The sequence below is a fragment of the Capsicum annuum genome, chromosome 12, assembly GCF_002878395.1.
Source record: "Capsicum annuum cultivar UCD-10X-F1 chromosome 12, UCD10Xv1.1, whole genome shotgun sequence".
Classification (NCBI taxonomy): Eukaryota; Viridiplantae; Streptophyta; class Magnoliopsida; order Solanales; family Solanaceae; genus Capsicum; species Capsicum annuum.
Genome location: NC_061122.1, coordinates 1194529 through 1221059, shown reverse-complemented (window position 1 = coordinate 1221059; position 26531 = coordinate 1194529). Strand labels below are relative to the sequence as shown.

At 34.3% G+C, this 26531-nt stretch overlaps 5 protein-coding genes across 8 annotated transcripts; 2 read left to right on the top strand and 3 right to left on the bottom strand.

Annotated features, from left to right (window-relative positions):
- Nucleotides 1–555: 555 nt before the first annotated feature.
- Nucleotides 556–3580, top strand: LOC107850882 (microtubule-associated protein 70-5; the record flags this gene model as incomplete). Its single annotated transcript, XM_047401040.1, has 8 exons — nucleotides 556–672; nucleotides 900–965; nucleotides 1293–1463; nucleotides 1624–1794; nucleotides 2009–2164; nucleotides 2257–2403; nucleotides 2498–3124; nucleotides 3224–3580. Coding segments are annotated over 8 exons (1599 nt in total), but the record flags the coding sequence as incomplete, so codon positions are not given.
- LOC107850881 (pentatricopeptide repeat-containing protein At4g16390, chloroplastic) lies at nucleotides 1670–9199 on the bottom strand. The gene is made up of 2 exons (XM_016695680.2): nucleotides 6994–9199; nucleotides 1670–2158 (listed from the first exon to the last, which is right to left on the bottom strand). The coding sequence occupies exon 1, from the start codon at nucleotides 9098–9100 to the stop codon at nucleotides 7073–7075; it is 2028 nt and encodes a 675-aa protein (XP_016551166.2). The 5' UTR covers nucleotides 9101–9199; the 3' UTR covers nucleotides 1670–2158; nucleotides 6994–7072.
- A 2580-nt stretch (nucleotides 9200–11779) lies between these two features.
- On the bottom strand, nucleotides 11780–13542 carry LOC107851187 (pollen-specific leucine-rich repeat extensin-like protein 2). 3 transcript variants are annotated; one of them, XM_016696117.2, is made up of 3 exons: nucleotides 13336–13542; nucleotides 12794–12875; nucleotides 11841–12660 (listed from the first exon to the last, which is right to left on the bottom strand). In XM_016696117.2, the coding sequence occupies exons 1-3, from the start codon at nucleotides 13351–13353 to the stop codon at nucleotides 12017–12019; spliced, it is 744 nt and encodes a 247-aa protein (XP_016551603.2). In that variant the 5' UTR covers nucleotides 13354–13542; the 3' UTR covers nucleotides 11841–12016. The 3 variants fall into 3 exon arrangements, with proteins under 3 accessions (NP_001311614.1, XP_016551603.2, XP_047256271.1); XM_047400315.1 differs by having other exon boundaries at nucleotides 12794–12880; nucleotides 13338–13415; NM_001324685.1 differs by lacking the exon at nucleotides 13336–13542 and having other exon boundaries at nucleotides 11780–12660; nucleotides 12794–12876.
- Nucleotides 13543–16096: 2554 nt separating this feature from the next.
- On the bottom strand, nucleotides 16097–18009 carry LOC107849558 (chitin-binding lectin 1). The gene is made up of 3 exons (XM_016694111.2): nucleotides 17818–18009; nucleotides 17387–17468; nucleotides 16097–16967 (listed from the first exon to the last, which is right to left on the bottom strand). The coding sequence occupies exons 1-3, from the start codon at nucleotides 17836–17838 to the stop codon at nucleotides 16435–16437; spliced, it is 636 nt and encodes a 211-aa protein (XP_016549597.2). The 5' UTR covers nucleotides 17839–18009; the 3' UTR covers nucleotides 16097–16434.
- Nucleotides 18010–21882: 3873 nt separating this feature from the next.
- Nucleotides 21883–26329, top strand: LOC107851851 (heavy metal-associated isoprenylated plant protein 7). 2 transcript variants are annotated; one of them, XM_016696951.2, is made up of 5 exons: nucleotides 21883–22035; nucleotides 22592–22688; nucleotides 24929–25125; nucleotides 25749–25839; nucleotides 25925–26329. In XM_016696951.2, exons 1-5 carry the CDS (start codon nucleotides 22027–22029, stop codon nucleotides 26239–26241), a joined length of 711 nt encoding a protein of 236 aa, XP_016552437.1. In that variant the 5' UTR covers nucleotides 21883–22026; the 3' UTR covers nucleotides 26242–26329. The 2 variants fall into 2 exon arrangements, with proteins under 2 accessions (XP_016552437.1, XP_047256464.1); XM_047400508.1 differs by lacking the exon at nucleotides 22592–22688 and having other exon boundaries at nucleotides 21894–22035.
- The last annotated feature ends 202 nt before the right edge of the window (nucleotides 26330–26531 follow it).

Here is a 26531-nt window from a genome sequence, read left to right as displayed (position 1 = left end):
ATATATATATATATATATATATATATATATATATATATATATATATGAAAATATTGCATTTTAGTTTATTCTCTCTAGCTATACATTTGCATGTACTATTGTCAACAACAATAACGATGTACCCCGTGTGATTAATCACACAAGGGATCTGGAGAAGGTAGAATGTACTATCCCGGTCTTACTCCTAGCTCATGCAGGTAGACAGTGGCGGGACTAGCTATTATACTATTTATACAAGCTTAAAATTGTTTTTCGTGTATATATATAGCAGACGTTAAACCCCCTTCGATTAGTTCTTTTATTCACATTTTTCGATTTTGAACCCACTTAGTTAAGAAAGGTTGCATCTACTATTATCATTAATACCATGAGAAATCCAGGGGTTCCTGTGTTTGTAATTGATTTAACATAAAAATAAATAAATAAATAGTGACTTTAGGTAATCTTTCATTTTCATGTAATTGTTTTCAGTGGCAATCTGTCAGCTGAAGTATTTTCATTTTTAGCCACTAAATATTCTTTTTGTAAATTCCAAGTTATTGAATTACTTTTCAATTCTTGATTTTGAATATATATTTTTTTCCAGAGAAAAATAGAGAAGTTGGATCAGCTCAAAGTGAAATAAAGGCTTTGAAAGCAACAGATACTCTCAAAGATAAAGCACTTGAAGAGGTACTCTTAACCATTAATTCCGCGTATGATTATTGAACTATTTTTAGTCTCGATAACTAACGATCTCAAAGTGAAATAATTTACAATGAAAAAAGTTTAGTCACTTCAATGGGACAAAATCAAAAAATAGTTTTATAACTTTACTATTACAATTTATTTATTATCCTTCAACTTACAAAAATTTACTTTATAATCCAAAGTCCAATTTTTATTTTTTTGTTTTACAGCTTGGAAGTAAAGTTCAAAGACTAGAAGAAAAACTGAAAATAAGTGAAAATCTTCTTGAACAAAAGGTTTGTAATTTTTTCTATTTTCCTTATTCTAGTTCAGTTGTGTTTGTTATACTGTTATCGGTCCTCAGCCGGGGGATTATCGGAAACAACCTCTCTACTTTACCTGTGGTAGTGGTATGGTCTGCGTACACTCTACTCTACCCTCCCCAGACCCCACTATGTGGGAATACACTGGGTATGTTGTTGTTGTTGTCCTTAGTCTAGTTCAGAAAGTAGTGTTTACCTATGTTGCTCGGACTCTTCAAAATGCCAACGTGTGCATGTTGGATCCTTCGAGAGTGTGTATTTCTTTAAGGATCTGACACAGGTACGACAATAATATTGCAGAATCTTGATATCAAGAATCTCAGTAATGAGAAGAAAGAAGCTTTGGCTGCACAATATGCTGCTGAATCAACTCTTAGAAGAGTGTATGCAGACCAGAAGGACGACGATTCGCCTCCGATCGAGTCCATTATTTCTCCTCTTGAATCAGAGATTAAGATGTATAAGAATGAGGTATGTATAAACCGTCAGACTTCTCTATAACGACACTTCACTATAACGGCCAAGTTGTGTTTAGGACCGCTTTTCATGTCATGTCGTATCATCAGCCAAAAATTATTCGAGCACATGATGTAGTTACAGAGAGGTTTGACTGTATGTCGAAATGAATCAGATTGCAGCATTGCAAGAGGATACAAGGGCTTTGGAAAGACAAAACAAGTCGAAAGAAGCAGCATTGCTAGAAGCAGAAAGGATACTAAAAAGTGCTTTCGAAAGAGCACTAATAGTCGAAGAAGTTCAGAATCACAACTTTGAGCTAAGACGACAAATTGAAATCTGCCAGGCATGAGTTAAAACCAACAGAATATAACAAAGCTACGTTGCTCGGACTCTTCAAAAATGTATATGCCGGCCGGATCCTCGACCAGTAGTGCATGCATTTTTGAAGGATCCAACGCGAGTGCGACAGCATTTTTGTCTGAGTCCGAGGAACGTAGATAACAAGTTAATGGATAGTATACAAACAGCATAAACATGAATTTGATCCTCATCTGCAGGAGGAACACAAAATACTGGATAAGACAAACCGTCAAAAGATTTTAGAAGTTGAAAGGCTTACCCAAACTATTAAAGAGCTTGAAGAGGCAATACTTGCTGGAGGTGCAGCTGCTAACAAGATTCGCGATTGTCAAAGACAAATTTCCGAACTGCAAGTAATAAAAAAAAACATCGAAAACAGTCAATCAAAGTCGCAGAATTTAATTACACTGAGATTAACTGTGTAGAGCTTTTCATGAACATGTAGGAGGAGAAGAGGACAATGGAAAGGGAACTAGCAAGACTCAAGATCTCAGCAAATCGAGTAGCAACAGTCGTGGCAAACGAGTGGAAAGATGAGAATGACAAAGTCATGCCTGTTAAGCAATGGCTAGAAGAGAGAAGGCTTTTGCAGGTCACTAGAACAATGTACTTAAAAGTCTGACTAAACGAGCTACCGTACTTCACTAGTCTATTTCTTTGAGTAATCTCGTGTATTTAAATTGTAGGCGGAGATGCAACGACTCAGAGACAAGCTCGCGATATCAGAGAGAACTGCTAAAGCTGAAGGACAAATCAAGGACAAGCTGAGATTAAGGCTCAAGACACTGGAAGAAGGGCTGAAGCAAGCAACAAGTGACTCTATCGTTCCTAATGGATCACCAAAACCTCAGAAGACGAATCATTTGTTTAGTATTTTGTCGGGCAATGCTGGATTGAAGAAGAGATCAACGTCTCAACCAAGGGCATCGGCCATCAATAGAAGTTCGGTGAATAGAAGGGATGATGCTTCCAAGCAATTCAACAAGGAAGGCTCGGGAGACAACAGCTTGGTCAAGAAGAGCCTGTGGGCCTCTCGAAATAAGGTTGTTGACAATGCTGAAAAGGAAAACGCAGAAATCAAAGAAAACTCCAACGGGCACATATATAGCAAGGAAATGACAGATAGACAGAAAATCAAGGACAGGGCTGATGAACATAAAGATAATAAGAACAACTCTGGAAGCAGCGATAGCAATGATAACGATATGGTATCTGGTTTTTTGTACGATAGGCTTCAGAAAGAGGTACTATGTCTGAGGAAATTCTGTGAGACAAAAGAGTCTGCTTTAAATGCTAAAGACGAAGAAATCAAGGTAAACTATCATGCCCTGAACAAAGTTTTCTTGCCCTTTCACCATCAAAAACATAACAGAAGTATCATATTCCTTTCAATTTTTTTGTATATTTTCCAGATGCTAATGAAGAAGATTGAGACATTAAACAAAGCGATAGAAGTTGAATCTAGGAAAATGAAGAGAGAAGCAGCTATAAGAGAGAAAGATTCAGTATCATCGATGAAGACAGATAAGAAAGCAATAATCAGAAAAACATCTTGAAAGAAGATACATACATTTGTAGAAAAAGATCTATCAGATTCCTTTGTTCATCAGTGTGATATACATTCTTTCGATACTTGTATATACAAAATGCAATTGAGTTGAGTAGCTACAGAATAAAGTTGTGCTGAATTCGTGAAGTGAGGAACTAATACAATCATATTTTGGAGAGTGATTTCATATCGTTATAAACTCTCGTTGATTCATTTTGCCTATATCCTTCTTTGATAAGCTGTAACTAATGAAAATCCCATCACTCGTACTAGAAAGTGGAATACATGCATCCAAGTTTCAGAAATCGTATTATTTTCACTGTTCATATAAAATGCTACAATCAGGAAATAGACATTTCATGTTTTGGGACTTATGATTGAAGTAAACAACAAAGGTAAAAGTGAAGCTACATATCCTATAGCCCTCATAGTTCAACTCGCGATGGCAGGTAAAAACGGCCACCCTTCTCAAACAAGTTGAGGTCGACTATACGAATTCTCACATATGCCCGTATTATACAAAATAAACACAAAAAATACTAGCAGCTCTCAGTACTTTCCACAGGCATAAACATAACGTGAAGATTCATCGTTAATTGGCTAGTTTTAAGCTAGCTCCAAGTCAACCGCAACCCTTCTTTATCCGGCTCGAGACAGGCAATGTGAGCAAGCTCACTATGTCTTTTTCATGTACAATGTCAGAATTTGGATAACGCGGTGCTGGTTTTACACCTAAACAAAATATTCATATTACCTCTGCTCTTATAACTCTACAATTCTGGAATTGTATCTAAACAGGGCCTCCATTTCTTACTTCTTTTTCTTCTTCTTCCCCTAGTAGATCGAACGATTTTTCCAGATTGGAGATCTTTAATATCGTTCAAGAAGATCTCCAACTGTTCTTTCGTCAATACAATCTTGACTCTCTGACTCTTGCAACTATCACGGAGATAATAAACCTCCGCGGAAGTCAGCTTCCGGACTTCCTGGGAGCAAATGGCTGTTTCCTCCAGCAATTCATCCTCCTCATCGAAACTCAGAACTCTTGTTTTCCCAATATTAATGCAGTTCCCCATGATTTATGAGTAATTTGCATGGACATTAGGACTAATGACATGTTGTTCTATATATAGATCTGCTATAATATGATTCAAAGTCCCAGACAAAGAAACGTGCAGGTCACCTTTCATCTAAAAGCAACATTAAACTAAGCATTTTACAGTTTGCAGCACCTGCATTATTAATTAGTTTCAAGAACAAGACAGATTAAAGTATTCTATGGAAGTCAAAACTCTTCAATTATTTAATTATATATAAGACTATTTAAAGGCACCGTCAGAGGAGGAATATGATAAACAATTTATTGTTTAATTTTTTAAGAAAGTCAAGAGGGGTGCATTATTCATTATACATTGCACCCAATGGGACCCATAAACTGTCAACTAACAAGGTCGGTACCTAATTAAGACCGGAGCGTAGCGCTCGGGTTTAGCAAAATTCATGAAACGTAGAACTCAGTTACTAGCCCCTCCCCTGATGTCGCAATCCTAGAATTTAGAACCATAAAGTTTAACTCCTGACTCCGACTCTGTCTAAGACGATGAAAGAGGAAATAATGTACTTGTGAGAAATATAAGAGAAAAATATTATTGAATTGTTGTAACTATATGATTACATTGAGGCCCTATTTATAGACATTACATTCCAATCCTTTTCCTAATAGGACACTACATTACAATCCCTTCCCAAGTAGGATTCTATATGTTATTCCTATTCCTACTCATATTCTTACAGTACTTATTATTTTGAACCTGTTGGTCTTCTTTACCTGTTTTATTTCCAGAGAGAAGAAAGAATCAGACACAATGTGGTTCATCCCTTACACTGGGGAACTGGGGCTGGCCGGCTGAACAATTCGTTCACTCTATAACAATTTCACGAAAACTATGTATACATATACACGCACAAACACATGCAGAAGTAAGCAGAGAATCTAGCATGAAACATGGAAGAATGATATACAGTAAGAAGGCAAGAGGCATATCAGCTACTTGGAGAGTTCGGCAAAGATTTCAGCCAAATATGGGGCCCTGGGGGGATTGCTTTAGTTGGATATTCACAGCCGATCTCTTGACCGCACTAACCTGTAACTAAGCAAGCTCAACGCGACTTAATTATTCGCGATGATACATTCATAGAACATAGTGCTTGGAGTTATGTGCACCAGAAGGTGACACAGGGAAAAAGCTCCAGAGAGTATCAGGCTAGCACAAATTATGAGTATTAGATTATTAGCCAAACCACTAATGCTGAAAACAGAAGGGGTATAAAAATGGAGGTATATGACCTGATTCCTTGTTTTATTAAGTCGACAGTGCCAGAATTTTCTATGCGAGGACATATATTGAGGATACCTGAGTTTCATGGATAACTAGCTAGTAACAGGGAAACCGAACACCATTACCTAATAAAGTTGAACATCCACTCACACGTAATGACATTCAAAGCTTCACATAATTCCACAAATTCAGATTTGCAGTCCACATTTGGTTAGGACAACTAGCTCTGAATTTCTTGACCATATGCTTGTCGTCTTGGGTAGCTAGAGGAGAATATCAAATCATTCCTCAACAATGTGGATGACACGTAAATGGTCTTTTCAAGATGAGGAAAAACAAGCTCAGTCAAACCATGGCTAATCAGGAATTGCGAATTGGTTGACCAACATTAAAACGGAGTTGAGAAAATTAAAAACCAAAGCTATCAGCAAAACTGAATAGCTTGATGCTGATCTCAAATTTAGTCACTCAGTTAAAAATGTTGTTAGCAACCTAGGTAATAGTAGCCAGATCAAAGAGCTGATAAACGGGATGAGCGGAACAGGGGGTCTAAGTTAACTTCCAGAAAGAGAGAGTTATTACACCAGGCGAAATGACTGAGATGTTGCTTAACCAAAAGATATTTGTTTCTGCAAATCAGGAATGCGCTCCGTTGTACAACGTACGGAAAGTATGCTCCTTTTTATCACACAAATTTTGCTGAGTAATTGCACTGTTGGTATTAACTTCAAGAAATATGTGCATAGCTGAAAACAATGCTTATTATAAGAAACCAGGATGCCAAATAGGGCATTACTTTTTATGACTTTTATTGCTCAGTTGGATGAAATGCAAGTCTTTTGAGAAAGCAACCAAAAATTTTACATCGTCACAATTAACAACTCATAGATATCGATGTACTATACATCCCTGTCAGTAAACTTAACTTGGTCAATATTAAGAAGAGATATCATCCGCTCTGTTCTTTTAACACACGAGCTAGTTAAGTTTGCTCCAATACAATGAAAACAGTAACCTGGTGCCAAATACTCCAATATGAATAAAACAGTAACTTAGTGCCACAGAAAACATTTTCCAAGTTTTCCATCAGTTTAGTTTAGTGTTCTATGCAAGATACGGTCAGATGTTACGGTAGAATCCAAATATTAATATGATATCTCATTCATTTTTCCTCAAAATCTTTTTCTATTGCTAATTGCAAGAGATACACTTTGATAGCTACTTGACTCAAAATTCAAGACTCCCATCTGGAAACAAGAGGTGTCCTAAACAATCAATAATCTACTAAAAGTACCTTTCAAATGTAAGAGTAACAAAATCTCTGTAGCACAAGAATCATCAAGGCCAGAGCGTAAAAGAAGCCGAGGCCACTGCTAAGAAGCAACCACCTCTTGAGCACGTCTAGACTCCAACCATGATGTAGCCGCAACCTTTGTAGTCAAAAACCACCCAGCATGATCAGGTGCTTCATGGAACGGAGCATTTAATTCCTTAAGGTGCGACTCAAATACACCTGCCAGACCTTTCTCGGAATATTTATGTTTTCCATGTCCTGTGTTGATTCCAAGCAATGATGGGAACTCTTCCCCACTTTCAAGTGCTTTGTTCAAGTCGTTCATCCAGATGTGCAATGCTGTTAAAGCTGCCCCGAGCGAGAGGCTCTTCAAATGTAAAGACCATTGAGTTGCATTTCGAGACATAATATCCTTATAGATGTTGAGAGTTAGCCCAACATCTAACAACTCACAAGCTCTCTCCAACTGGTTAAGGTTGACACATATGTCAATCAAACAGTTACAGTAAGCTTTCCGTACATCCGTAGTTACAGAATCCAAAAGTTCAGCAGCATGTTTCTTAAATACGCCTTCTTCTTCAACAACCTCTTCATCCAGCAGGAGTTTCACCACGTAACCAAGCTTTGGATTTGCCCTCTCAAGGCAGATAGTTAGCTTATGAAGGTCTTCCTTTGCTGTTTGTGTTAACACATTAAGAAGACAACCAGTAAACCGCTCATCTGCAGATAATCCCAAATCTGACAGCCTATCGAACGTTCTTACGACATCATCTATCCGACCTGCTTTTCCATAACACTGAATAAGCGAGGTCAGGACAAAGATATTTGGATCAAATCCTGCTTCCATCATCTCATTCAATGTTGATTCCACCTCCGAGACCTTCCCACTACAAGAGTATATGGTGATTAGAGAAGAGTATGTCCAGCTGTCAGGTTGGCAGCCCGAGGCCTTCATCTCCTCAAAAATGTTAAAGGCCTCATCCATAAGTCCGACATCAGCACACATTGCCAAAAGTGTATTATATAGTACCACACTAAGCTCCAACCCTTTCTCCTTCATTTCTTTATAGATTTTAAGAGCATCTTCACTATAACGAGCCCTACCATAAGCTCGAACGAGTGAAGCATAGGTACCCCAACTTGGTTGAAACCCATTGCTTAGCATTTCCGCATAAATGTTCTTTGCCTGCCATGGCCTCCTAGCTCTTCCCATAGCATCCAACAAACTGTTATACACAGTCATATTAGGCTTTACACCAAGCACTTTCATTTCCTCATACACATTCAAACACCCATCAAAATTCCCCGCAGTCCCATAAATCCTAATCAACGTCGCAAACGTCACAGCATCTATCCTCCATTTCTCCGTCCTTGCACGATCATACAAACTCAACGCCATATCCACATTACCCGCCTTACCATAACAATCAATCATCACCGAATATGTAACATCATCAGGTTCACATTCAAAAGACGGCAACTTTTCAAACCACTCTATCGCCTTTTCAGGCAAATTACACTGCCTAGCACAACTAATAATCGTCGAGAACGTAACATTATCAGGCTTTACACCTCTCTCAATCATTTCATCAAACACCTTCTCTGCTTTGCCAAAATCTTTATTTTTCCTCACAACTTTCAAAATCACATTATATACAATCACCTCTTTACTAAACTTCAACCTTTGTTGAAAATACTCCATAGCCAACAACGCAGTTTCAGGATTAGACATGTTATTCAAAGTAACAACAACATCTTGTTCTACTAACTTATCACCCAAATTAGCTAAAACATTAAACACATCTTCTTGTACAGCATTACAAGAATCCAAAGACTGAGCTACTTTCACTAATGAAGCATACCTGAAATCATAAGATTTCCTCTTCAGCTCAGAAGCTCTGGGGCTTTTGGGGTTGACCCAAAGTTTGCTTTTTGATGAAGAAACAGTTTTTCTTGAAACTTGGGGTTGTAAAACTTTGGGGGTTTGAATGGAAGATTTGAGAAGTTTGAGGGGGAAAGTGAATTTACGGGGAAAAGTGAAGGTGGAGAAGAAGAATTTGGATTCATAGAGAGGAGAAAGTGCAGAGCTTGTTGAAGTAGATGCCATTTTTGTGCCTTATCAACTATGGTGGTTTGGGGTTTGGTTGAGAGAAATGGGAGAGGTGAAATTTGATGAAGAAAGGATTAGTAACATATTGCTCCTTTAAAGTATGGGTTTTTGGAAAATTTACCCCTAAACTTTTAGGGTATGCATTCCACTAACTTTGACACAGGGGTGTAAAAATCCAACCGTTAAGTTAAACCGAATTGATGAATTAAATCAAACTGAAGAAAAAAAATGACTTATGGTTAGATTTGATTGGTTTGGTGTTGGCAAAAAAAAAAAAAAAAACAATCATTCTTGATTTGGTATTAGCAAAAATAAAATCAAACCAAATCCAAATCGAACCGACGTAATACATATATAATTTTAGTTTTTTATACGTAAAAAATACTACTTATAATCTACTTTCTAATTACTTTTATTATTTTTTTATATTTAAAAAATAGATATACATTCTTGAGCCTTTAATTATAGTATTTTTCCATTAATAACAAATTAATACAAAGCCCAATATTAATATAAAAATCTAAAACTCTTTAATTGCTTCAATTGTTACATTTTACTTTACAAGTTTTCAGAGAGTTCTCATTATTTTCTCATCTTATTCAATTGTTACATTTTACTTTCCAAGTTTTCAGAGAGTTCTCATTATTTTCTCATCTTACTTTTCTCATTCGTCAAGTTGTGATTTAGGTTTGTTTCTCTTCTTTCTCTCTTTTTTTTTTTAATGGAATTATGTTATAATTAATTACTTCATGAAGTTAAGTTTTTAATAAGCTGTCTCCAATTCTTCGTTCTTTTGTATGCTTACATTTTATGTGAAGGGAACTTTCAGATAAGCTATTGTGACTAGTGACTTAGAAATTGAACTATTAGGTATTCACATAATATTACTTTGAGAGATAGTAGTTTAGACGTCTTAGTAATTTGCCAACTTAATTTTTATTGAAATTACTCTATGACCATTGTTTTTTTTTAATCTTTTTAGTGAGAACATTTTATTTCTTTCTTCAATCATATTATAATTGTAAAAAAACCGAGAAAACCGAAAAACCCAAAAAAAAACCAACTAAAATCAAAATAAAAAAATCGATTGTATATTGGTTTGATTTGGTTTATAAATTTAGAAAACCGGCATTATTGGTTTGATTATATTTTAATAAAAAACCGAACCAACCCGACCTATGTACAGCCCTACTTTGATATACTAAAAGCTTTCGTTTGGAGCTGATAATAAAGATCTATTCACTAAACTATGTAGCTCGTGCATAAAGCAAAGAGGAAAGGTCACAAGTTTCATTTACACGTCATGTACAAAATTATTCATCTCAAGCAAACGACATGTACTTGAGTTTTTGAAAAGCTAGCCAGAAAGGCGAATATAAGGTACTTCAAAAGTTTTAAAGAGCAGTTTGGTACACTAAAGTTTTCCATGCATAGACTACAAGGGTGTATTAGATGCAACTTTACCTACTAACTTTTGATATACTAAAGCTTTCATTATGAGCAAATTCCAGAAAAAATCGGACAATAAAGATTTATTCGATAAACTATGTTGCTCATGCATAAGCAAAAAGAAAAAAACAAGGTCACAAGTTTCATTACATGTCATGTAGAAAATTATTCATCTCAAACAAAAATTATGTACTTGAGTCTTTGAAAAGCTAGGCAGGAAGGCGAATATAAGGTTCTTCAAAAGTTTTAAAGGACCGACAATCTAATGCACTAAAGTGTTCGCTATGCGCAGGATTTGGAGAAGGGTGACACTACAAGGGTATATTGTACGCAGTCTTATATACCTTGAATTTCTGTCAAAGGTTGTTTTCAAGGCTTGAATCCATGACCGTGACCTCCTAATTATACGACAATAACTTTACCAGTTACTCCAAGACTCCCCTTCAAAAGTTTCCCCTTCTAACTTTTTGGAGTATATATTGCACTAACTTTTGATGTGAATTTCAGTATTACTCGTCCATAGGAAAGAGAAAAGGTTATTCATTTCAAACAAGTATCATGTACTTGAGTCTTTGAAAAGCTAGGCAGAAAGACGAATATAAGGTTCTTCAAAAGTTTTAAAGGACAGTTCGATGCATAAAGTGCCCAGTATGCGGGAGCGCGGGGTTTTGGGAAGGGGCACATCACAAGGGTATATTGTACGCAACCTTACCTTGCATTTCTGCCAGAGATTGTTCCCAAGGTTTGAACTCATGACCTTCTGGTTATATGGCAACAACTTCATCAGTTACCCCAAGTCTCCCCTTCAAAAGTTTTCCCTTTAACTTTTTTAAGTATGTATTGCACTAACGTTTGATGTAGTGAATTTCAAAAAAGACCGACCAATAAAGATCTATTCATTAAACTATGTTGCTCATGCATACGCAAAGAGAAAAAGGTCATAAGTTTCATTTACATGTCATGTAGAAAATTATTCGTCCCAAATAAACGTCACATACTTGAGTCTTTGAAAAGCTAGGTAGAAAGGCGAATATAAGATTCTTCAAAAGTTTTTCCTTTTAACTTTTGGAATGTGTATTTCACTTTTTTTATCCAAACAAAATGCCAAGTCTTATTCATGCTTAAGTAAAAGGATAGAATCGTGAGTTTCATTTAGCCACCGTTGGAACCAATGAAGCGAATAATTGACCCATCATATCATTTGAAGAAACAGAAAATATCAAAAAGTTCGAATCCACAACTAATAACATCGATTCAATTGGCACTTTTTGAGAAATTAGATCACTAGTAATGTTGAAAAATGACATTTATTAATCAAATCTTGATAACACCTTTATTCTATTTGACAAAAGAAAAAAGAAACCTGTACCTATATACATTGTTTTACATCTATGATAATAAAACCACAACATTGATGGGCCCAGAAAATGACCCATAACAAGAAAGCTAGCCCATTGGGCCACCTTACATAATTGAGCATCCTGTGGCATTTTCATCACTGCATAGATATGGATCACATCTGCTCACATAACACCCTCTATTATAGCAATAAGGCCCAGGCCCATAGCTATATCCATAGTTACCGTAACACGGGGGCGGTGGGACCGGTCTTCCGTACCACTGATAACATGGGCCCCCGGTATGGCCGGCGTAACATTGTCCACAACAATATCCTGATGGTGGCGGTGGGTATTCTTGAACTGGCACTGGTACAGACTCTGGTGCTGGTGGTGGTGCAACTGGTGGTGGTTTAGGAGCTTCTTTCGGCTTTTCTGGCTCTTTGGGTTTTTCAGGCTCTTTCGGCTTTTCAGGTGCCTTAGGCTTCTCAGGCTCTTTGGGCTTCTCAGGCTGTTTAGGTTTTTCGGGCTCTTTGGGCTTTTCGGGTTGTTTAGGTTTTTCTGGCTCTTTGGGCTTTTCGGGTTGTTTGGGTTTTTCGGGTTCTTTGGGCTTTTCAGGTGGTTTGGGCTTTGGAGGCTCTATGATTTCAATGCTTTTGATTACTCCACACCCTTTACTACACAGTTTGTCACGTAGTTTTTCAGGATTGCAACAAATCACAGTAATTGTAACTTTATTGCCCTTCTCATCATATATTTGGTCTCTAATTTCTATTGCCAAAAAAAAAAAAAAATCACACCAAATTTTTTTTTAGAAAAAATCAAATAAATTCCTATTCATATTATAATAATATTGAAAATTCACAAAAAAAAAAAAAAAAAAAAAAAAAAAAAAAAAACTTACGAGGAAATTTACAGAGAATTTTTTTGACTTTTTTGTAGCAGCTACAACACTGAAGATCAACCTTGAGTACCATGATGGTGATCTGATAATTAAACAATAAGTTACAGTAATTAATCAAAGCTCTAAATAAAATAGTAATTATACTCACATAATTAATCAAAGCTCTTAAAGAAAAATTTGTGAACAATATATTGTGCTGGCAAAGTTGATGCCATGTGACTAGGAGGTCACAGGTTGAAGTCTTGGAAACAGCCTCTGACAAAAATGCAAGATAAGACTGCGTATGATATACGCTTGTGGTGGGGCCCTTCCCCACATACCGCATATAGTGATAGCTTTAGTGCACCGGACACTGCCCTTTTTTTATATTGTGTAAGTGAAAAGACAATAGGAGAAAAGAATTATGTATGAGAAGTATTTACGCAAGCACGATTATATGATCAGTTAATATGTAGTAAATTCATGATCAAACACAATCAAGTTATATAAAGATCGGTTTTAATCTTTTTTCATACACTAAAAAAAAGTTAGTGAATTCATACCTTATTATCACCACCCATGGTTGATACTTAGGTTGAAGAACAATGAATTTGTGTGGAGAGAAGAAAGTGTAGTTTTATTGAAAATATATAGTATGGAAAGAAAGATCAAAAAGTCAAGAAAAAATAATTGGAAAATAGAAGGAATAAAGTTGGAACACGTAATTAAATTAAATGGGAAGTTGGAAACTTATTATGATATCACCAAAATTGGCAGCCACTAAAATTGATGATTATAATATATACTTTCAATTAGCATGTACTGGCTTTGATGGTAACATATTACCTTCCCTTTCTTACCAAGCAAATGTATATATGTACTGTATCCGTACGTAATTCCGTATTCGTATCGAGGTCTGATTAAATTCAGGTCCGTACATTGCAGAGGATATATTCAAAGGCAGAGTCAGAATTTCAACTCAGGGGGTTCAATATTTAAAGAAAACCTAGTCGAAGACAGTGGCGGATCCACCATGTAATCAGGGGTTCATCCGAACCCCTTTCGACGGAAAATTATAACATTTTTATAAGGTCAAAAATATTTATATATATATATATATAGTAGATGTTGAACCCCCTTCGATTAGTCCGTATGTTTACTTCTGAACCCCCTCAATGAAAATCCTGGTTCCGCCACTGGTCGAAGGGGGTTCGATATTTGAAGAAAACCTAGTCGAAGGGGGTTCAACACCTACAATAAATATATAAAAAATAATTTTAAGCATATAAAAATAATATATTTTTTCGTCGAGAGTGATTACGCTAGCAAGATTTTTTTCATTCATAAGGACTCAAACTAGGAATGTTTGATTAAGGATATAGAAATTTCAATCCTTTCACCATTATCGATGTTGGTATCAAGCAAATATTATTGTTTAACTGAAGTTGATACGTTTATGTGATCAGATCATTTATAAAATAATTATAAGTAAATGTTATGACGATACGCATAACCAGATAAAATGGTTGGTAATTAATTGATTATAACATGTTAAATTGGAAAAATAAAAGAATATTTACATTATTGTCAATAGGAGGGTGGCTTTCGAGTTTGACAGAATTAAATAATTATATATATATATATATATATCAATTGAGTTGGTGAATTAGCCCCCCCCCCCCTTCTTGGTGGCTAACTTAATCTTTAATTAGTTATTCAATTTTACCTAATTTGTAATCATAAATCTTTCCACCTTTTTCTCTTCTACAAAAGAGTGTAAATAGTGTAAATGAATATAATTAACATAGTTGACTCTTAAATGAATGGACTGATTACAAAAGTTACAAGTGTAATGTGATCATTTAGGGAAGGCCAAATGTTTTTTAGAGATAAATTTAAAATTTATGGGTTTGTGTTACATCAGTCTCAGATTATATAGAATAATAGTAATTGAGTTTATAATTAAATATTTATAAACATTTAAATAAAAGAAGTTATAATATAAAAAAGTCAAAGGTCAACATCATTAGTACTAAAAAAAATGTGTGGTTCTTTTATTTTAGGTAGAAGTTTAATGCCAAGGTGGGTAGTGAGGGGACCAAACTCTAATTGATAAAAAGGCAATAGCAACATATATTAAATATATAAAGTATACAAATGGAAAGATTATTTTCATAAATTCTCTATTTTAGAACAGACAAAAGAAAAAGAATATAATTGTGAATAAGTAATGATAAAAACACTCGAGAAAAGAATAATAACACGATAAATGATATCGTAATTGAAACAAAGAAAATATAACAAGTAAAAGACTCATCGAAGGGAAATACATATATGTCGCCAAGGTGACCTCACTATCCATGGACATGCCAACACAAGTTGAATAGAAAAACAAATTGAAAGGAATAATTGTCTCGAAAATACGTAAGTAAAAATCAAATAAGTAATTTTAGAGAGATCAAGCTTTCTGTACAAATAAGTCCATCCCACACGGTAGTATCGCGCTGATGTAATATTTTGGTATGACTGAAAAAAAATTGATACATTTTATAGTAATGGAAATATGTCATGATGCCATAGTCTTTCTGGCTGTTCTCGAAGAGGGAGCACAATTGACTCGTTCTCTTATATATAAGAGCATTTGTTATTATCAAAAATATTATTGGGTGATTGTAGAATTGTAAACTTACATGTACTACCAATATAACTATTGCTATGCCTTTTTCTACCTTTCTGGATAATTTGGGTGTTTAGCCAACTTCAACGCATTTCAGGTCAACACTACTTATAACTTCATTAGTGCATTCTATCTCTTTCTAACAACATTTCACTATATATATATATATATATATATATATTTTCTGTATGTCTACAACAAATGAATAACATCTTTTTATATATCTATATATATTACTTTCTAAATTTGAGGGTAATGTTCAAAGTCTTAATGGAAATGATAGGTATGCCTTGACAGACTCTTTTAGGAATCCCGATCATACTCGTACGTTTGTAGAAACACGAGAGAAATGGCTTATTTTCAGAGAATGAGCTATTTACGATATAGATTGTTTATGTAGTGTAACAACATACAGTCCATAATGCATAAAGACTCTTATGTGAAATGTTACAATCCATAACTACTTGTAACATTGCATAAGAGATAGGAACCACAGTAGTGTTACTAAATAATGAAAAGCTGATAAGATTGTACCTGAGCATATGAACAAGGATTAGGATAAGCTTCAGGTTCTGTAGAAACAGCATCAAGTAAAAGCAATAGCAAAATTAACAGCAGGATAAAGAATAGTATTCGTAAGAGGAATATAATAACAACAACCAAACCAACTCAATATATAATATACCCACTGTAATCGTACAAGTGGGATATAAATACAACTGCTTCCGATAACAAATTGAAGGGAAGGAAACATGTCTGCTGCTACACAATAGATACACCAATTTCTATACAATTCATGCACCATAAAATCATTGATATCCTTCCAATAGCTAACTTTTTATATAGATTCAAAAGTTAGCTCCTTCAAAGTTGGATGGAAGAGATATATACATTGTTTTACATCTATAACAATACAACAACAACAACATTGATGGGCCCAGAAAATGACCCATAACAAGAAGCTAATGGCCCATTGGGCCACACCTTACATAATTGAGCATCCTGTGGCATTTTCATCACTGCATAGATATGGATCACATCTGCTCACATAACACCCTCTATTATAGCAATAAGGCCCAGGCCCATAGATATATCCATAGTTACCGTAACACGGGGGCGGCGGGACCGGTCTTCCGTACCACTGATAACATGGGCCCCCGGTATGGCCTTCGTAACATTGTCCACAACAATATTCTGATGGTGGCGGAGGGCATTTTTGAACTGGCACTGGTGGTGCTGCAACTGGGGGTGGTGGGCATTCTTGAACTGGCACTGGTGCTGGTGCAACTGGGGGTGGTGGGCATTCTTGAACTGGCAATGGAACTGGCACTGGTGCTGGTGCAACTGGGTGCGGTTTAGGCTTAGGAGGTTTGGGCTTTGGAGGCTCTTTGATTTCAATGCTTTTGATTACTCCACATCCTTCACTACACAATTTGTCACGTACTTTTTCAGGATTGCAACAAATCACAGTAATTGTGACTTTATTGCCCTTCTCATCATATATTTGGTCTCTAATTTCTATTGCCAAAAAAAATCCCACACCACAAAAAAAACAAAAAAAAGGGAAAAAATAAATCAAATTAGTTCCTATTCATTTCATAATAAATTAATAAGAGAAAATACTCTATTTCCATCTGAACTATACACGAAATTGATGAGATACACCCGAACTTTAGGAGAATCCTGTTACCCCGGATTAATTAAAACTGTATTTTTGGCAACCTTAGTGCCTACGTGGACTGTTGATTCACTGATGTACCAAGTATATGCCACGTAGGCACTAAGATTGCTAAAAAATAAGGTTTTAATTAGTCCAGGGTACAGGACCCTCCTAATATTTGTGTGTGTCTCCACAATTTCGAGTACAGTTCAAAGTGAAAACAGAGCATTTTCCCAATTAATAATATTGAAAATTCAAGATTAAAAAGAAGACTTACGAGGGAATTTACAGAGAATTTTTTTGACCTTCTTGTAACAGCTACAACACTGAAGATTAACATTGAGTACCATGATGGCTATCTGTTAATAATTCAACAATAAATTACAATAATTTATAATTAATTAAAACTCTTAATAAAAGATTTATGAACAGTATTATGCAAGAATGCTAGATCGGGTTAAAGTCTTGGAAACAGTTTCTGGCAGAAATGCTAGGTAAGGTTGCGTACGATACACCCTTATGGTGTTGTCCTTCCCGGAGACCGCGCATAGCGGTAGCTTTAGTGGTGCCCCTTTTTTTTTAATCATGCAAGAATGAACCAATTTTCTTTGTGTATCTACGTAAGCACGATTTTATGATCAATCAAATTTATGATCAAACGATATCAGAATTTTTTTTCATACACTAAAAAAGTTAGTGAATTCATACCTTATTATTATGACCACCCATGGTTGATACTTAGGTTGAAGAACAATGAATTTGTGTGGAGAGAAGAAAGTGTAGTTTTATTGAAAATATATAGTATGGAAAGAAAGATCAAAAAGTCAAGAAAAAATAATTGGAAAATAGAAGGAATAAAGTTGGAACAAACTTATCAAATTAAATGGAAGTTGTTTGGAAATTATGATATCACCAAAATTGATGATTATAATAAATACTTTCAATTTGCATGTACTGGCTTTGATGGTAACATATGTATACATGTACTCTATCCGTACGTAATTTCATATTTGTATTGAGATCTGATTAAATTTAGGTTCGTACATTGCATAGCGTATATTTAGTGGCGGAGTCACATTGAATTCAGAGGATCATCTGAATCCCCTTCGTCAAAAAATTATACTATTTTTACATAGTCAAAATATTTTTATATATATATAATAGACGTTGAACCTCATTCAATTAATCCGTATATTTACTTCTGAATCGCCTCAATCAAAATTGTGATTCAGCGGCTGCATATATAAAACCAAATTGATAGATATTTATGATATAGAAAAGTCAAAGGTCAACATCATTAGTACTAAATAAAAAGTGTGGTTCTTTAATTTTAGGTAGAAGTTTAATGACAAGGTAGGGAGTGAGGGGACCAAACTCTAATTGATAAAAAGGCAATAGCAACATTACTATATACAATAAATGGGGATAATCAGGTACGTTTTCGACATGACTTTGTATCATCTATTTCAGCTGTTTTAATTGTAATTTTATTATATTATGCCTAATTAATTAGTATAAGTTATTTATATATTAAAAAAATTAATAATATTAAATAAAAAAATAAAATAACATTTATAGTAATTTTATTGTATCACTTCTAATTAGCTGTTATAAATTATTTAAGACATGTCTGCTTCGTTGTTTCAATTGTGATTTTATTATATCCACCCTAATTAATTTTTATGGACATCAAAGCATTAAAAAATTAATACTCAATATTTCATAAAAAAGGATAAAATACACACAAAATGATATGTCTAACATAAAATATTTGTTTAATTATCGAAATTTATATTGGTGCCACAAAAATTACAATGGGACGGAAAAAGACATAAAGTAACATATATTATTCAAAACTAAGGAAACACGTAAACTGGGACTGAGAGAGTATTAATATCTTATTGAAAAATTATGCTAAAAGCATCATAAATCACACATTTAACACTTAAAAATATAAAAAGATATAAAATATTCTATTGAATCTCGAACTTATATCAATGTCACTTAAATTGAAATAGAAGAAAAAGTATTATAAATCACGACAATTAAAAGTTTAAATTATTTTAATGATTGATTGTTTAAATTATATTTGTGTCAAATAAATTAAGACAAAAAATAATATATATTGAGCACGGGCCCTTGATGTCTAGTATATTAAATATAAAGTATACAAATGGAGAGATTATTTTCATAAATTCTCGATTCAAATAAAGTATTTTCGAATGGACAAAAGAAAAAGAATATAATAGTGAATAAGTAATGATGAAAGCACATGAAAAAAGAATAATAACACGATAAATGATATCGTAATTGAAACAAAAGAAATATAACAAGTAAATAGACTCATCGAAGGCAAATACATGTTCGTCGCTGAGGTGACTTCACTATCCATGGACCGCGATTGCGACATTCCAACACAAGTTGAATAGAAAGGAATAATTGCCTCGAACATACATAAGTAAAAACTAAATAAGTAATTTTAGATAGATCGAACTTTTTGTACAAATAAGTCTATCCCACACGGTAGCATCACGTTGAGATAATATTTTGATATGACTAAATAAAGATCGATACATTTTATAGTAATCAAAATATATTAAAGATTCTCTGATACCATAGTCTTTCCGGCTGTTCTCGAAGAAGAGCACAATTGACTCTTTCTCTTATAGTGGTTATTTGCCTTTTTGTTGGGCCTGATTAAATGCTGATGGGTTTTAGAAGCTAGGCCCATGTAATCAAGAGTTTGTACAAAAAAAGGTCCATAAAAAGTAATGAAAATCTAAACGCGGTATAAAATCGACTTGTAAATTTCTATGTAATTTTTAAATTTATAATCGTTTTAAAAAAATTTGAAGAATCTATGTTTGAATTTATATAAAAAGTTAGCTACTTTCTTCATATTTACTTTTGACCCTCGTATTTCAAACATTAGTTTGCAACATCAAAGTTGGATGGAAGGAATATCTTTTATGTGAAACTGTTAGCAAGGAACAGTCGAATAAATGTGTCTGAGGTTAAGAACAACGAATAAAAACTGTCTTTTGTCTGTTGCCATGAAACGGATCTTTGCAATATGTAATTACGTAAAGCAAAGACTCCTGTTTTCTGTCCATCGATGGGCTATGAAAGTTCTATCTAGGATTCCAACAGATGGAACCTTCGACCAAGAAAATTCATCGTTGCTTACAATGCTTTTCATTCGTCCAAAACAGCCGGAAACTCGAGAGGATCACCTTTGGAGAAGCGTTTGCTGGTAACCAAAGCCTCACTCTGATTATGTCGTGAGGCTGAATGAATCCAATCCACAAATCTGAAAATGATTATGAAAAGAATTCTTATAGTATATAAAAATAAATATTTCTTATAAGAAAAATAATTTTTTTAAAAAATATAAATTGATGGAAGACTACAAATGTAGGCATCAAGTTGTTTACAACAAGACAAAAGGTTGAGAAATCAATCATTTTCAACAATCTCTTTTTCTATGAAAAAATAATGAGTTATTTGATTGTAAATACCAAAGTTTAGATAAGTATATATATAACATTTTGTCACCACACATGTCACTTTATTAGTGGCCTTTACTTTGACTCCAGTAGACTCAAATGAAGACAACCCTCACAACCATCCAACAATGTGATGCAATGAATAAGGCTGCTCCTTTCTTAATCAGAAATTTTGAGTTTAAGCCCTAGGTATAAAAATAAAATTTGATAGGGAGTGCTACCTTCTGAATGAGGCTCTACCCGATATGAATTTGGATTAGTTGACCTCTAATGTAGGTATCAGATATCAGATGGGAAAGAAAAAAAAAAGACAACCCTCACTCACATAAAATTAAGGAGTTCGGAGCTAAAAAGACTATTTTTTTAATTAAAAATTTCAAAGGAGACACTTAATTTGAAAAGAAACTGATTTATTTTAAAATCAAGTGTCCCCTTTAAAAATTTTAATTAAAAAAATAATCTTTTTATCTCCGAACTTCAAAATAAAGTTTCCTTTCAAAGTGAATCCAACGAATAAAGTGCATTTGTCTGTTCACTTTTTTACATCGAAAAAAGATTAAAAATATCTTTCCATCCATCTATTTGAATAAAAAATATCCTTAAAATTAAATTTAAGCTTAAAATTATCTCTCTTTTTAATATAAGAGTGACATGGCATAAATAAATTTTTAATTAAACACGTAGCATTATTTTTATCAATCCACAAGTAATTAAATTCATATTTATTGAAAATCTTATTCTTTTAACATCTCTTCTGTTTTTACATTGATAATGACATCAACATTAAATGAATACTATTCCAATTTTAATAAAATTATATACTCATCAATATGGAATATACACGCAAAGCACATATTTAAAAAAGCTAGTTCATTCAAAAGATAGGAAATAAAAGTAGTGACTATAAAAAGACAAGTAATTAAATAGAAGATAAAAAGAAAAAAGTAACGTAAATTAATGGCCTATAGTGGACAGCTAGGACAAATAATAGGATGCTGAATCAGCAAATTGGACCACTCTGTCCTTAATACTTTCTTCGTTTCAAAATATTTATCACGTTTTTATTGTTGAGATTCAAAAAATTAAATTAAATTAATTCAAATCTTTAAAATTATACAAAAATATTATAAATTGTAATCTTTTTCATATCAATATGGTGAAAATTTGTATTTTGAAATATTGTCAATGTCGATTTAGTTTGATATCCGAGAAAAAAAATATGACAAATATTTTGAAACGAAACAAGTAACATGCAATTTATTAAAAAAAAAAAAAAAAAACTAGTCCATATAAATGTTTTTTCCCCACTCCAGCAGTGAGGCAATTACAAATACAGACTCATCAAATACTATAAAGTTTTCATTTGCTTTGTAGAGTTTCATATTCATTGGAAAATCAGCATTGTTTAGAGATGGTTGAGGTAAGTTTATAATCTTTAACAAAATTTGTATTCCAATATATTCTTTATTCGATGCTCTATCGAAAATAGTCTCGATTGTTATTTTTACACGGAGGAAATAAGGTATGTATACGCTTTATTCTTTTCAAATCTCGTGTGGATTGTATTGGATATATTGTTGTTGTTGTATACTCCAATGTACGCTGTAGGAGATCTAGAGTATAATATGAATTTATGAGAATCCAATATATTTGTTCATCTTCTATATATATTACTTATTATATATTAACTTGAGGCTGCTTTGGGAATCTATAAATTTTAAATTCTGGATTCACCCCTTACGTAAGTAAAGGAAGAGTTAGGATTTTGAGTTTTTTTAAAGTTCTTAATTCTAGAAAAAAAAAAAAAAAGAAATAGCTTATTTGAGTTCTAAATAAATTAGTTTAATAATTTTATAAAATTTTATAAAATTGATGGATAGGTTTGTAACTCAATCCACAAATGTATGTTTGTACTCTATGTTTTTTTTTTCTCTCTCTTCTTATTTGTAATTAATATTTGGATTTTGAACATTTAGGAGAAGCAAAAGGAAGAAGAAGAGATAGTGCTAAAAGTTAATATACATTGTGAAGGTTGTGCAAGAACAATTGCTAGAGCTTTGAAATGCCTTCAAGGTCTTATTTCTCTCTAATTATTTCATTCTTTTGAGCTAGTTTTTGAAATGTATGAGTTAGACCCTTGACTTAATTTGATATAGTATCAAAGTCAGATCGAAGTGGACCCCTGAAAACTAGACGGTTGTGGGTAGACATGTCCTTGATCTATAAACGCGCATGCTTTTAATTTGGAGCATGAGTTAGGCTCAAGCTAACTGCGTAATTTGACATAGTATCAAAGTCGAATCGAAGTGGACCCCTGAAAACTAGACAGTTTGTGGGTAGAAACGTCCTTGATCTATGAACGTGCATGCCTTTGGAGCATGAGTTAGGCTCAAGCTAGCTACGGAATTTGACATAGTATCAAAGTCAGATCGAAGTGGACCTCTGAAAATCAGACAGTTGTGGATAAAAACGTCCTTGATCTATGAATGTGCAAGCTTTTGGAGCATGAGTTAGGTTCAAGCTAGCTACGTAATTTGACATAGTATCAAATTCAGATCGAAGTGGACCCCTAAAAATCAGACAGTTTGTGGGTAGAAACGTCCTTGATCTATGAATGTGCATGTTTTTGAAGTATGAGTTAGGCTCAAGCTAGCTATCTAATTTGACATAGTATCAAATTCAGATCGAAGTGGACCCCTGAAAACTGGGTAGAAGCGTCCTTGATCTATGAATGTGCATGCTTTTGGAGCATGAGTTAGGCTCAAGATAGCTACCTAATTTGACATAGTATCAAATTCAGATTGAAGTGGACACCTGAAAACCAGATAATTTGTGGATAAAAATGTCCTTGATCTATGAACGTGCATGCTTTTGGAGCATGAGTTAGGCTCACTCAATCTAGCTACCTAATTTGACATAGTATCAAATTCAGATCGAAGTGGACCCCTGAAAACCAGACAGTTGTGGGTAGAAACGTCCTTGATCTATGAACGTGCATGCTTTTGGAGCATGAGTTAGGCTCACTCAAGCTAGCTACCTAATTTGACATAGTATCAAATTCAGATTGAAGTGGAACCTTGAAAACTAGACAGTTTGTGGTTAGAAACGTCCTTGATCTATGAATGTGCATGCTTTTGGAGCATGAGTTAGGCTCAAGCTAGCTACGTTATTTGACATAGTATCAAAGTCAGATCGAAGTGGACCCCTGAAAACCGGACAGTTTGTGGGTAGAAAGGTCCTTGACTATGAATATGCATGCTTTTGGAGCATGGGTTAGGCTCATGTTAGCTATGTAATTTGACATAGTATCAAAATCAGATCGAAGTGGACCCCTGAAAACCAAACAGTTGTCGGTAGAAACGTCCTTGATCTATGAACGTGCATGTTTTTGGAGCATGAGTTAGGCTCAAGCTAGCTAGCGTAATTTGACATAGTATCAAAATCAGATCGAAGTGGACCTCTGAAAATCAGACAGTTGTGGGTAGAAACGTCCTTGATCTGTGAATATGCATGCTTTTGGAGCATAAATTAGGCTCAAGTTAGCTATGTAATTTGACATAGTATTAAAGTGAGATCGAATTGAACCCCGAAAAACCAGATAGTTGTGGGTAGAAATGTCCTTGATCTATGAATGTGCATGCTTTTGGAGCTTGAGTTAGGCTCACTCAAGCTAGCTACCTAATTTGACATAACACATTGACATAGACATTTACGATTTAAGCTATATATACCGACAGTGAAAAATATATCATTAGTGTGAATGTATACTAAATAGCGTTATCCGTAATTATTGTTTGAGCTAGTTTTTTAAATATCTAAGTTAGACCCGTGATTTAATTTGAATAGAATCAAGGTTAGATCAAAGTGGACCCCCGGAAACCAAACAGTTGTGTGTAGAAATGTCCTTGATCTATGAATGTGCACAGTGGCGGAGTCAGCATTTTAATTGAGGGGGTTCAAAATCAAAAAATATGAACAAAATAATTAGTCGAAGAGGATTCAGCGTTAACTATATATACATGAAAAATAATTTTAAGCTTGTATACATAATATAATTTTTGGCCGAAGGGGGTTCGGATGAACCCCTCAATATGAGCTGGATCCGCCACTGAATGTGCATGCTTGTGGCGCACGAGTTAGGCTCAAACTAGCTACCTAATTTGACATATAACACATTGACATAGACATTAAGTACTTTATTCGAGTGTTGTTCTCACGATTTAAGCTGTATACACTGTCAGTGAAACATATTATTAGTGCAAATGTTTATTAAATAGCGTTCATTATCTGTAATTATCTTTTAAATGAAACAGGAGTGGAGGGAATTATGATGGATTACAAGACAAGTAAGGTGGTGGTGATAGGCAAAAATGTAGATCCACTTAAAGTGTGTGAAATGGTGCAAAAGAAAAGTGGTGGGAAAGTTGAACTTATTTCACATCAACAAAGTACAAAGGAAGAAGAAGAAATTAAGAAAGAAGAAGAACCCAAAGAAGAGAAAACACATGAGGTAATTAATTTAAATATACTTGCTATTAATTAATTAAATTAAATTAAACATATTTCTTTACACTTGTAATCATTTAATCATCTCTTGTCTCATTATAACTATGTTTTTTTTTTAGAAGATCTTATAATATGAATACAATAATAATATTTTTAAAGGGTTCGAGCAATATTAATTAAGGGACGTTTGGCATGTTTTTTGTGCATGTGCACAAATTTTCATATTAAAAGTTGTTGAGAAAAAAAACTTTTTCTACATTTAGAAGTATAAAAACACCCGTTTGACCACACAAATGGTCTTGTCGGGCCATCCTCACCCACTCCGACCACACACGGCTGAGGGTTCGCCAGTCGATTTTCGGTCCAAAACATGCTCAGGCCCACCTAGACAGTCATGGGCTAACAGCCTAACACCCATCGATTTGGCTTGAAAACGGCCTATTCGCGCCGTTTCGCCCGTTTGACCACCCAAATGCCCCTGTCGACCCCGTCGGGCCATCCTCAACGGCTCCACACATTATGTGAGTTACATTCTTCACAGCTCGATCGAGCCAAAACAGACAATATCACATCATATTTATATTATCGTGTACCTTTGGATTGTGTTTAATATATATATGGCAGCAGCCTCCTCGAGAAATAACAGTTGTATTGAACGTTCAAATGCATTGTGATGCTTGTGCTCAAGTTTTGCAGAAACAAATCAGCAAAATCAAAGGTACGTATTATGTACAATATAAATAATTTATTCAGAATTCATAAACTTCAATTTAATAATGCGTTGCCTGTACCTATGCATGCAGGCGTAGAATGTGTTACGACAGACCTTGAAAAAAATCAAGTAATTATAAAAGGTGTGAATATTGACCCAGAAAAGCTAGCAAATGATGTGTATAAGAGATGTGGAAAACAAGTTTCACTCTTAAATAATATTATTACCCCCATTGAAGAGAAAAAAGATAGTAATACTAAAGAAGAAGAAGAGGAGGAAGAAGAAGAAGAAATTATGGAGAATTATAATTTGGCTCAAAAGTACAACAACAACAACATGGAGTACTATGCTAATTATTCCCGTCAAATTTTCAGTGATGACAATTCTCATGCTTGCTCTCTCATGTAATTTTTTTCAGTCCAATTTTATTTAATTTATATATATATGTTCTAGTAAATGTATTGGATCATGGCTTAAATTTCAGTTTTTTTTTTAAATATTTTGATGATTGGTATTAGTTGAAGGGGAGCCTTGGAGTAATTGATAAAGTTGCTGCCATGTGACCAGGAGGTCACGGGTTCAAGCCTTGGAAACAACCTCTAGCGGAAATGCAAGGTAAGGCTGCGACAATACACCTTTGTGGTGGGATCCTTCCCCGGACACCGCGCATAGCGGTAGCTTTAATGCACCGGGTTGCT

Bases quoted from the DNA above. Each gene is read 5' to 3' on its own strand.
- LOC107851187 (XM_047400315.1), bottom strand. The intron at 12,661-12,793 runs GTAAGTTTTTTT...TTTTGGCAATAG, and splicing joins AATTCTCTGTAAATTTCCTC to AAATTAGAGACCAAATATAT.
- LOC107849558 (XM_016694111.2), bottom strand. From the start codon at position 17,838: ATGGGTGGTCATAATAATAAG. The intron at 17,469-17,817 runs GTATGAATTCAC...AATTATTAACAG, and splicing joins TGGGTGGTCATAATAATAAG to ATAGCCATCATGGTACTCAA. The intron at 16,968-17,386 runs GTAAGTCTTCTT...TTTTGGCAATAG, and splicing joins AATTCTCTGTAAATTCCCTC to AAATTAGAGACCAAATATAT.
- LOC107850881 (XM_016695680.2), bottom strand. From the start codon at position 9,100: ATGGCATCTACTTCAACAAGCTCTGCACTTTCTCCTCTCTATGAATCC.
- LOC107851851 (XM_016696951.2), top strand. The intron at 22,689-24,928 runs GTCTTATTTCTC...TAAATGAAACAG, and splicing joins AGCTTTGAAATGCCTTCAAG to GAGTGGAGGGAATTATGATG. The intron at 25,840-25,924 runs GTACGTATTATG...CTATGCATGCAG, and splicing joins ACAAATCAGCAAAATCAAAG to GCGTAGAATGTGTTACGACA.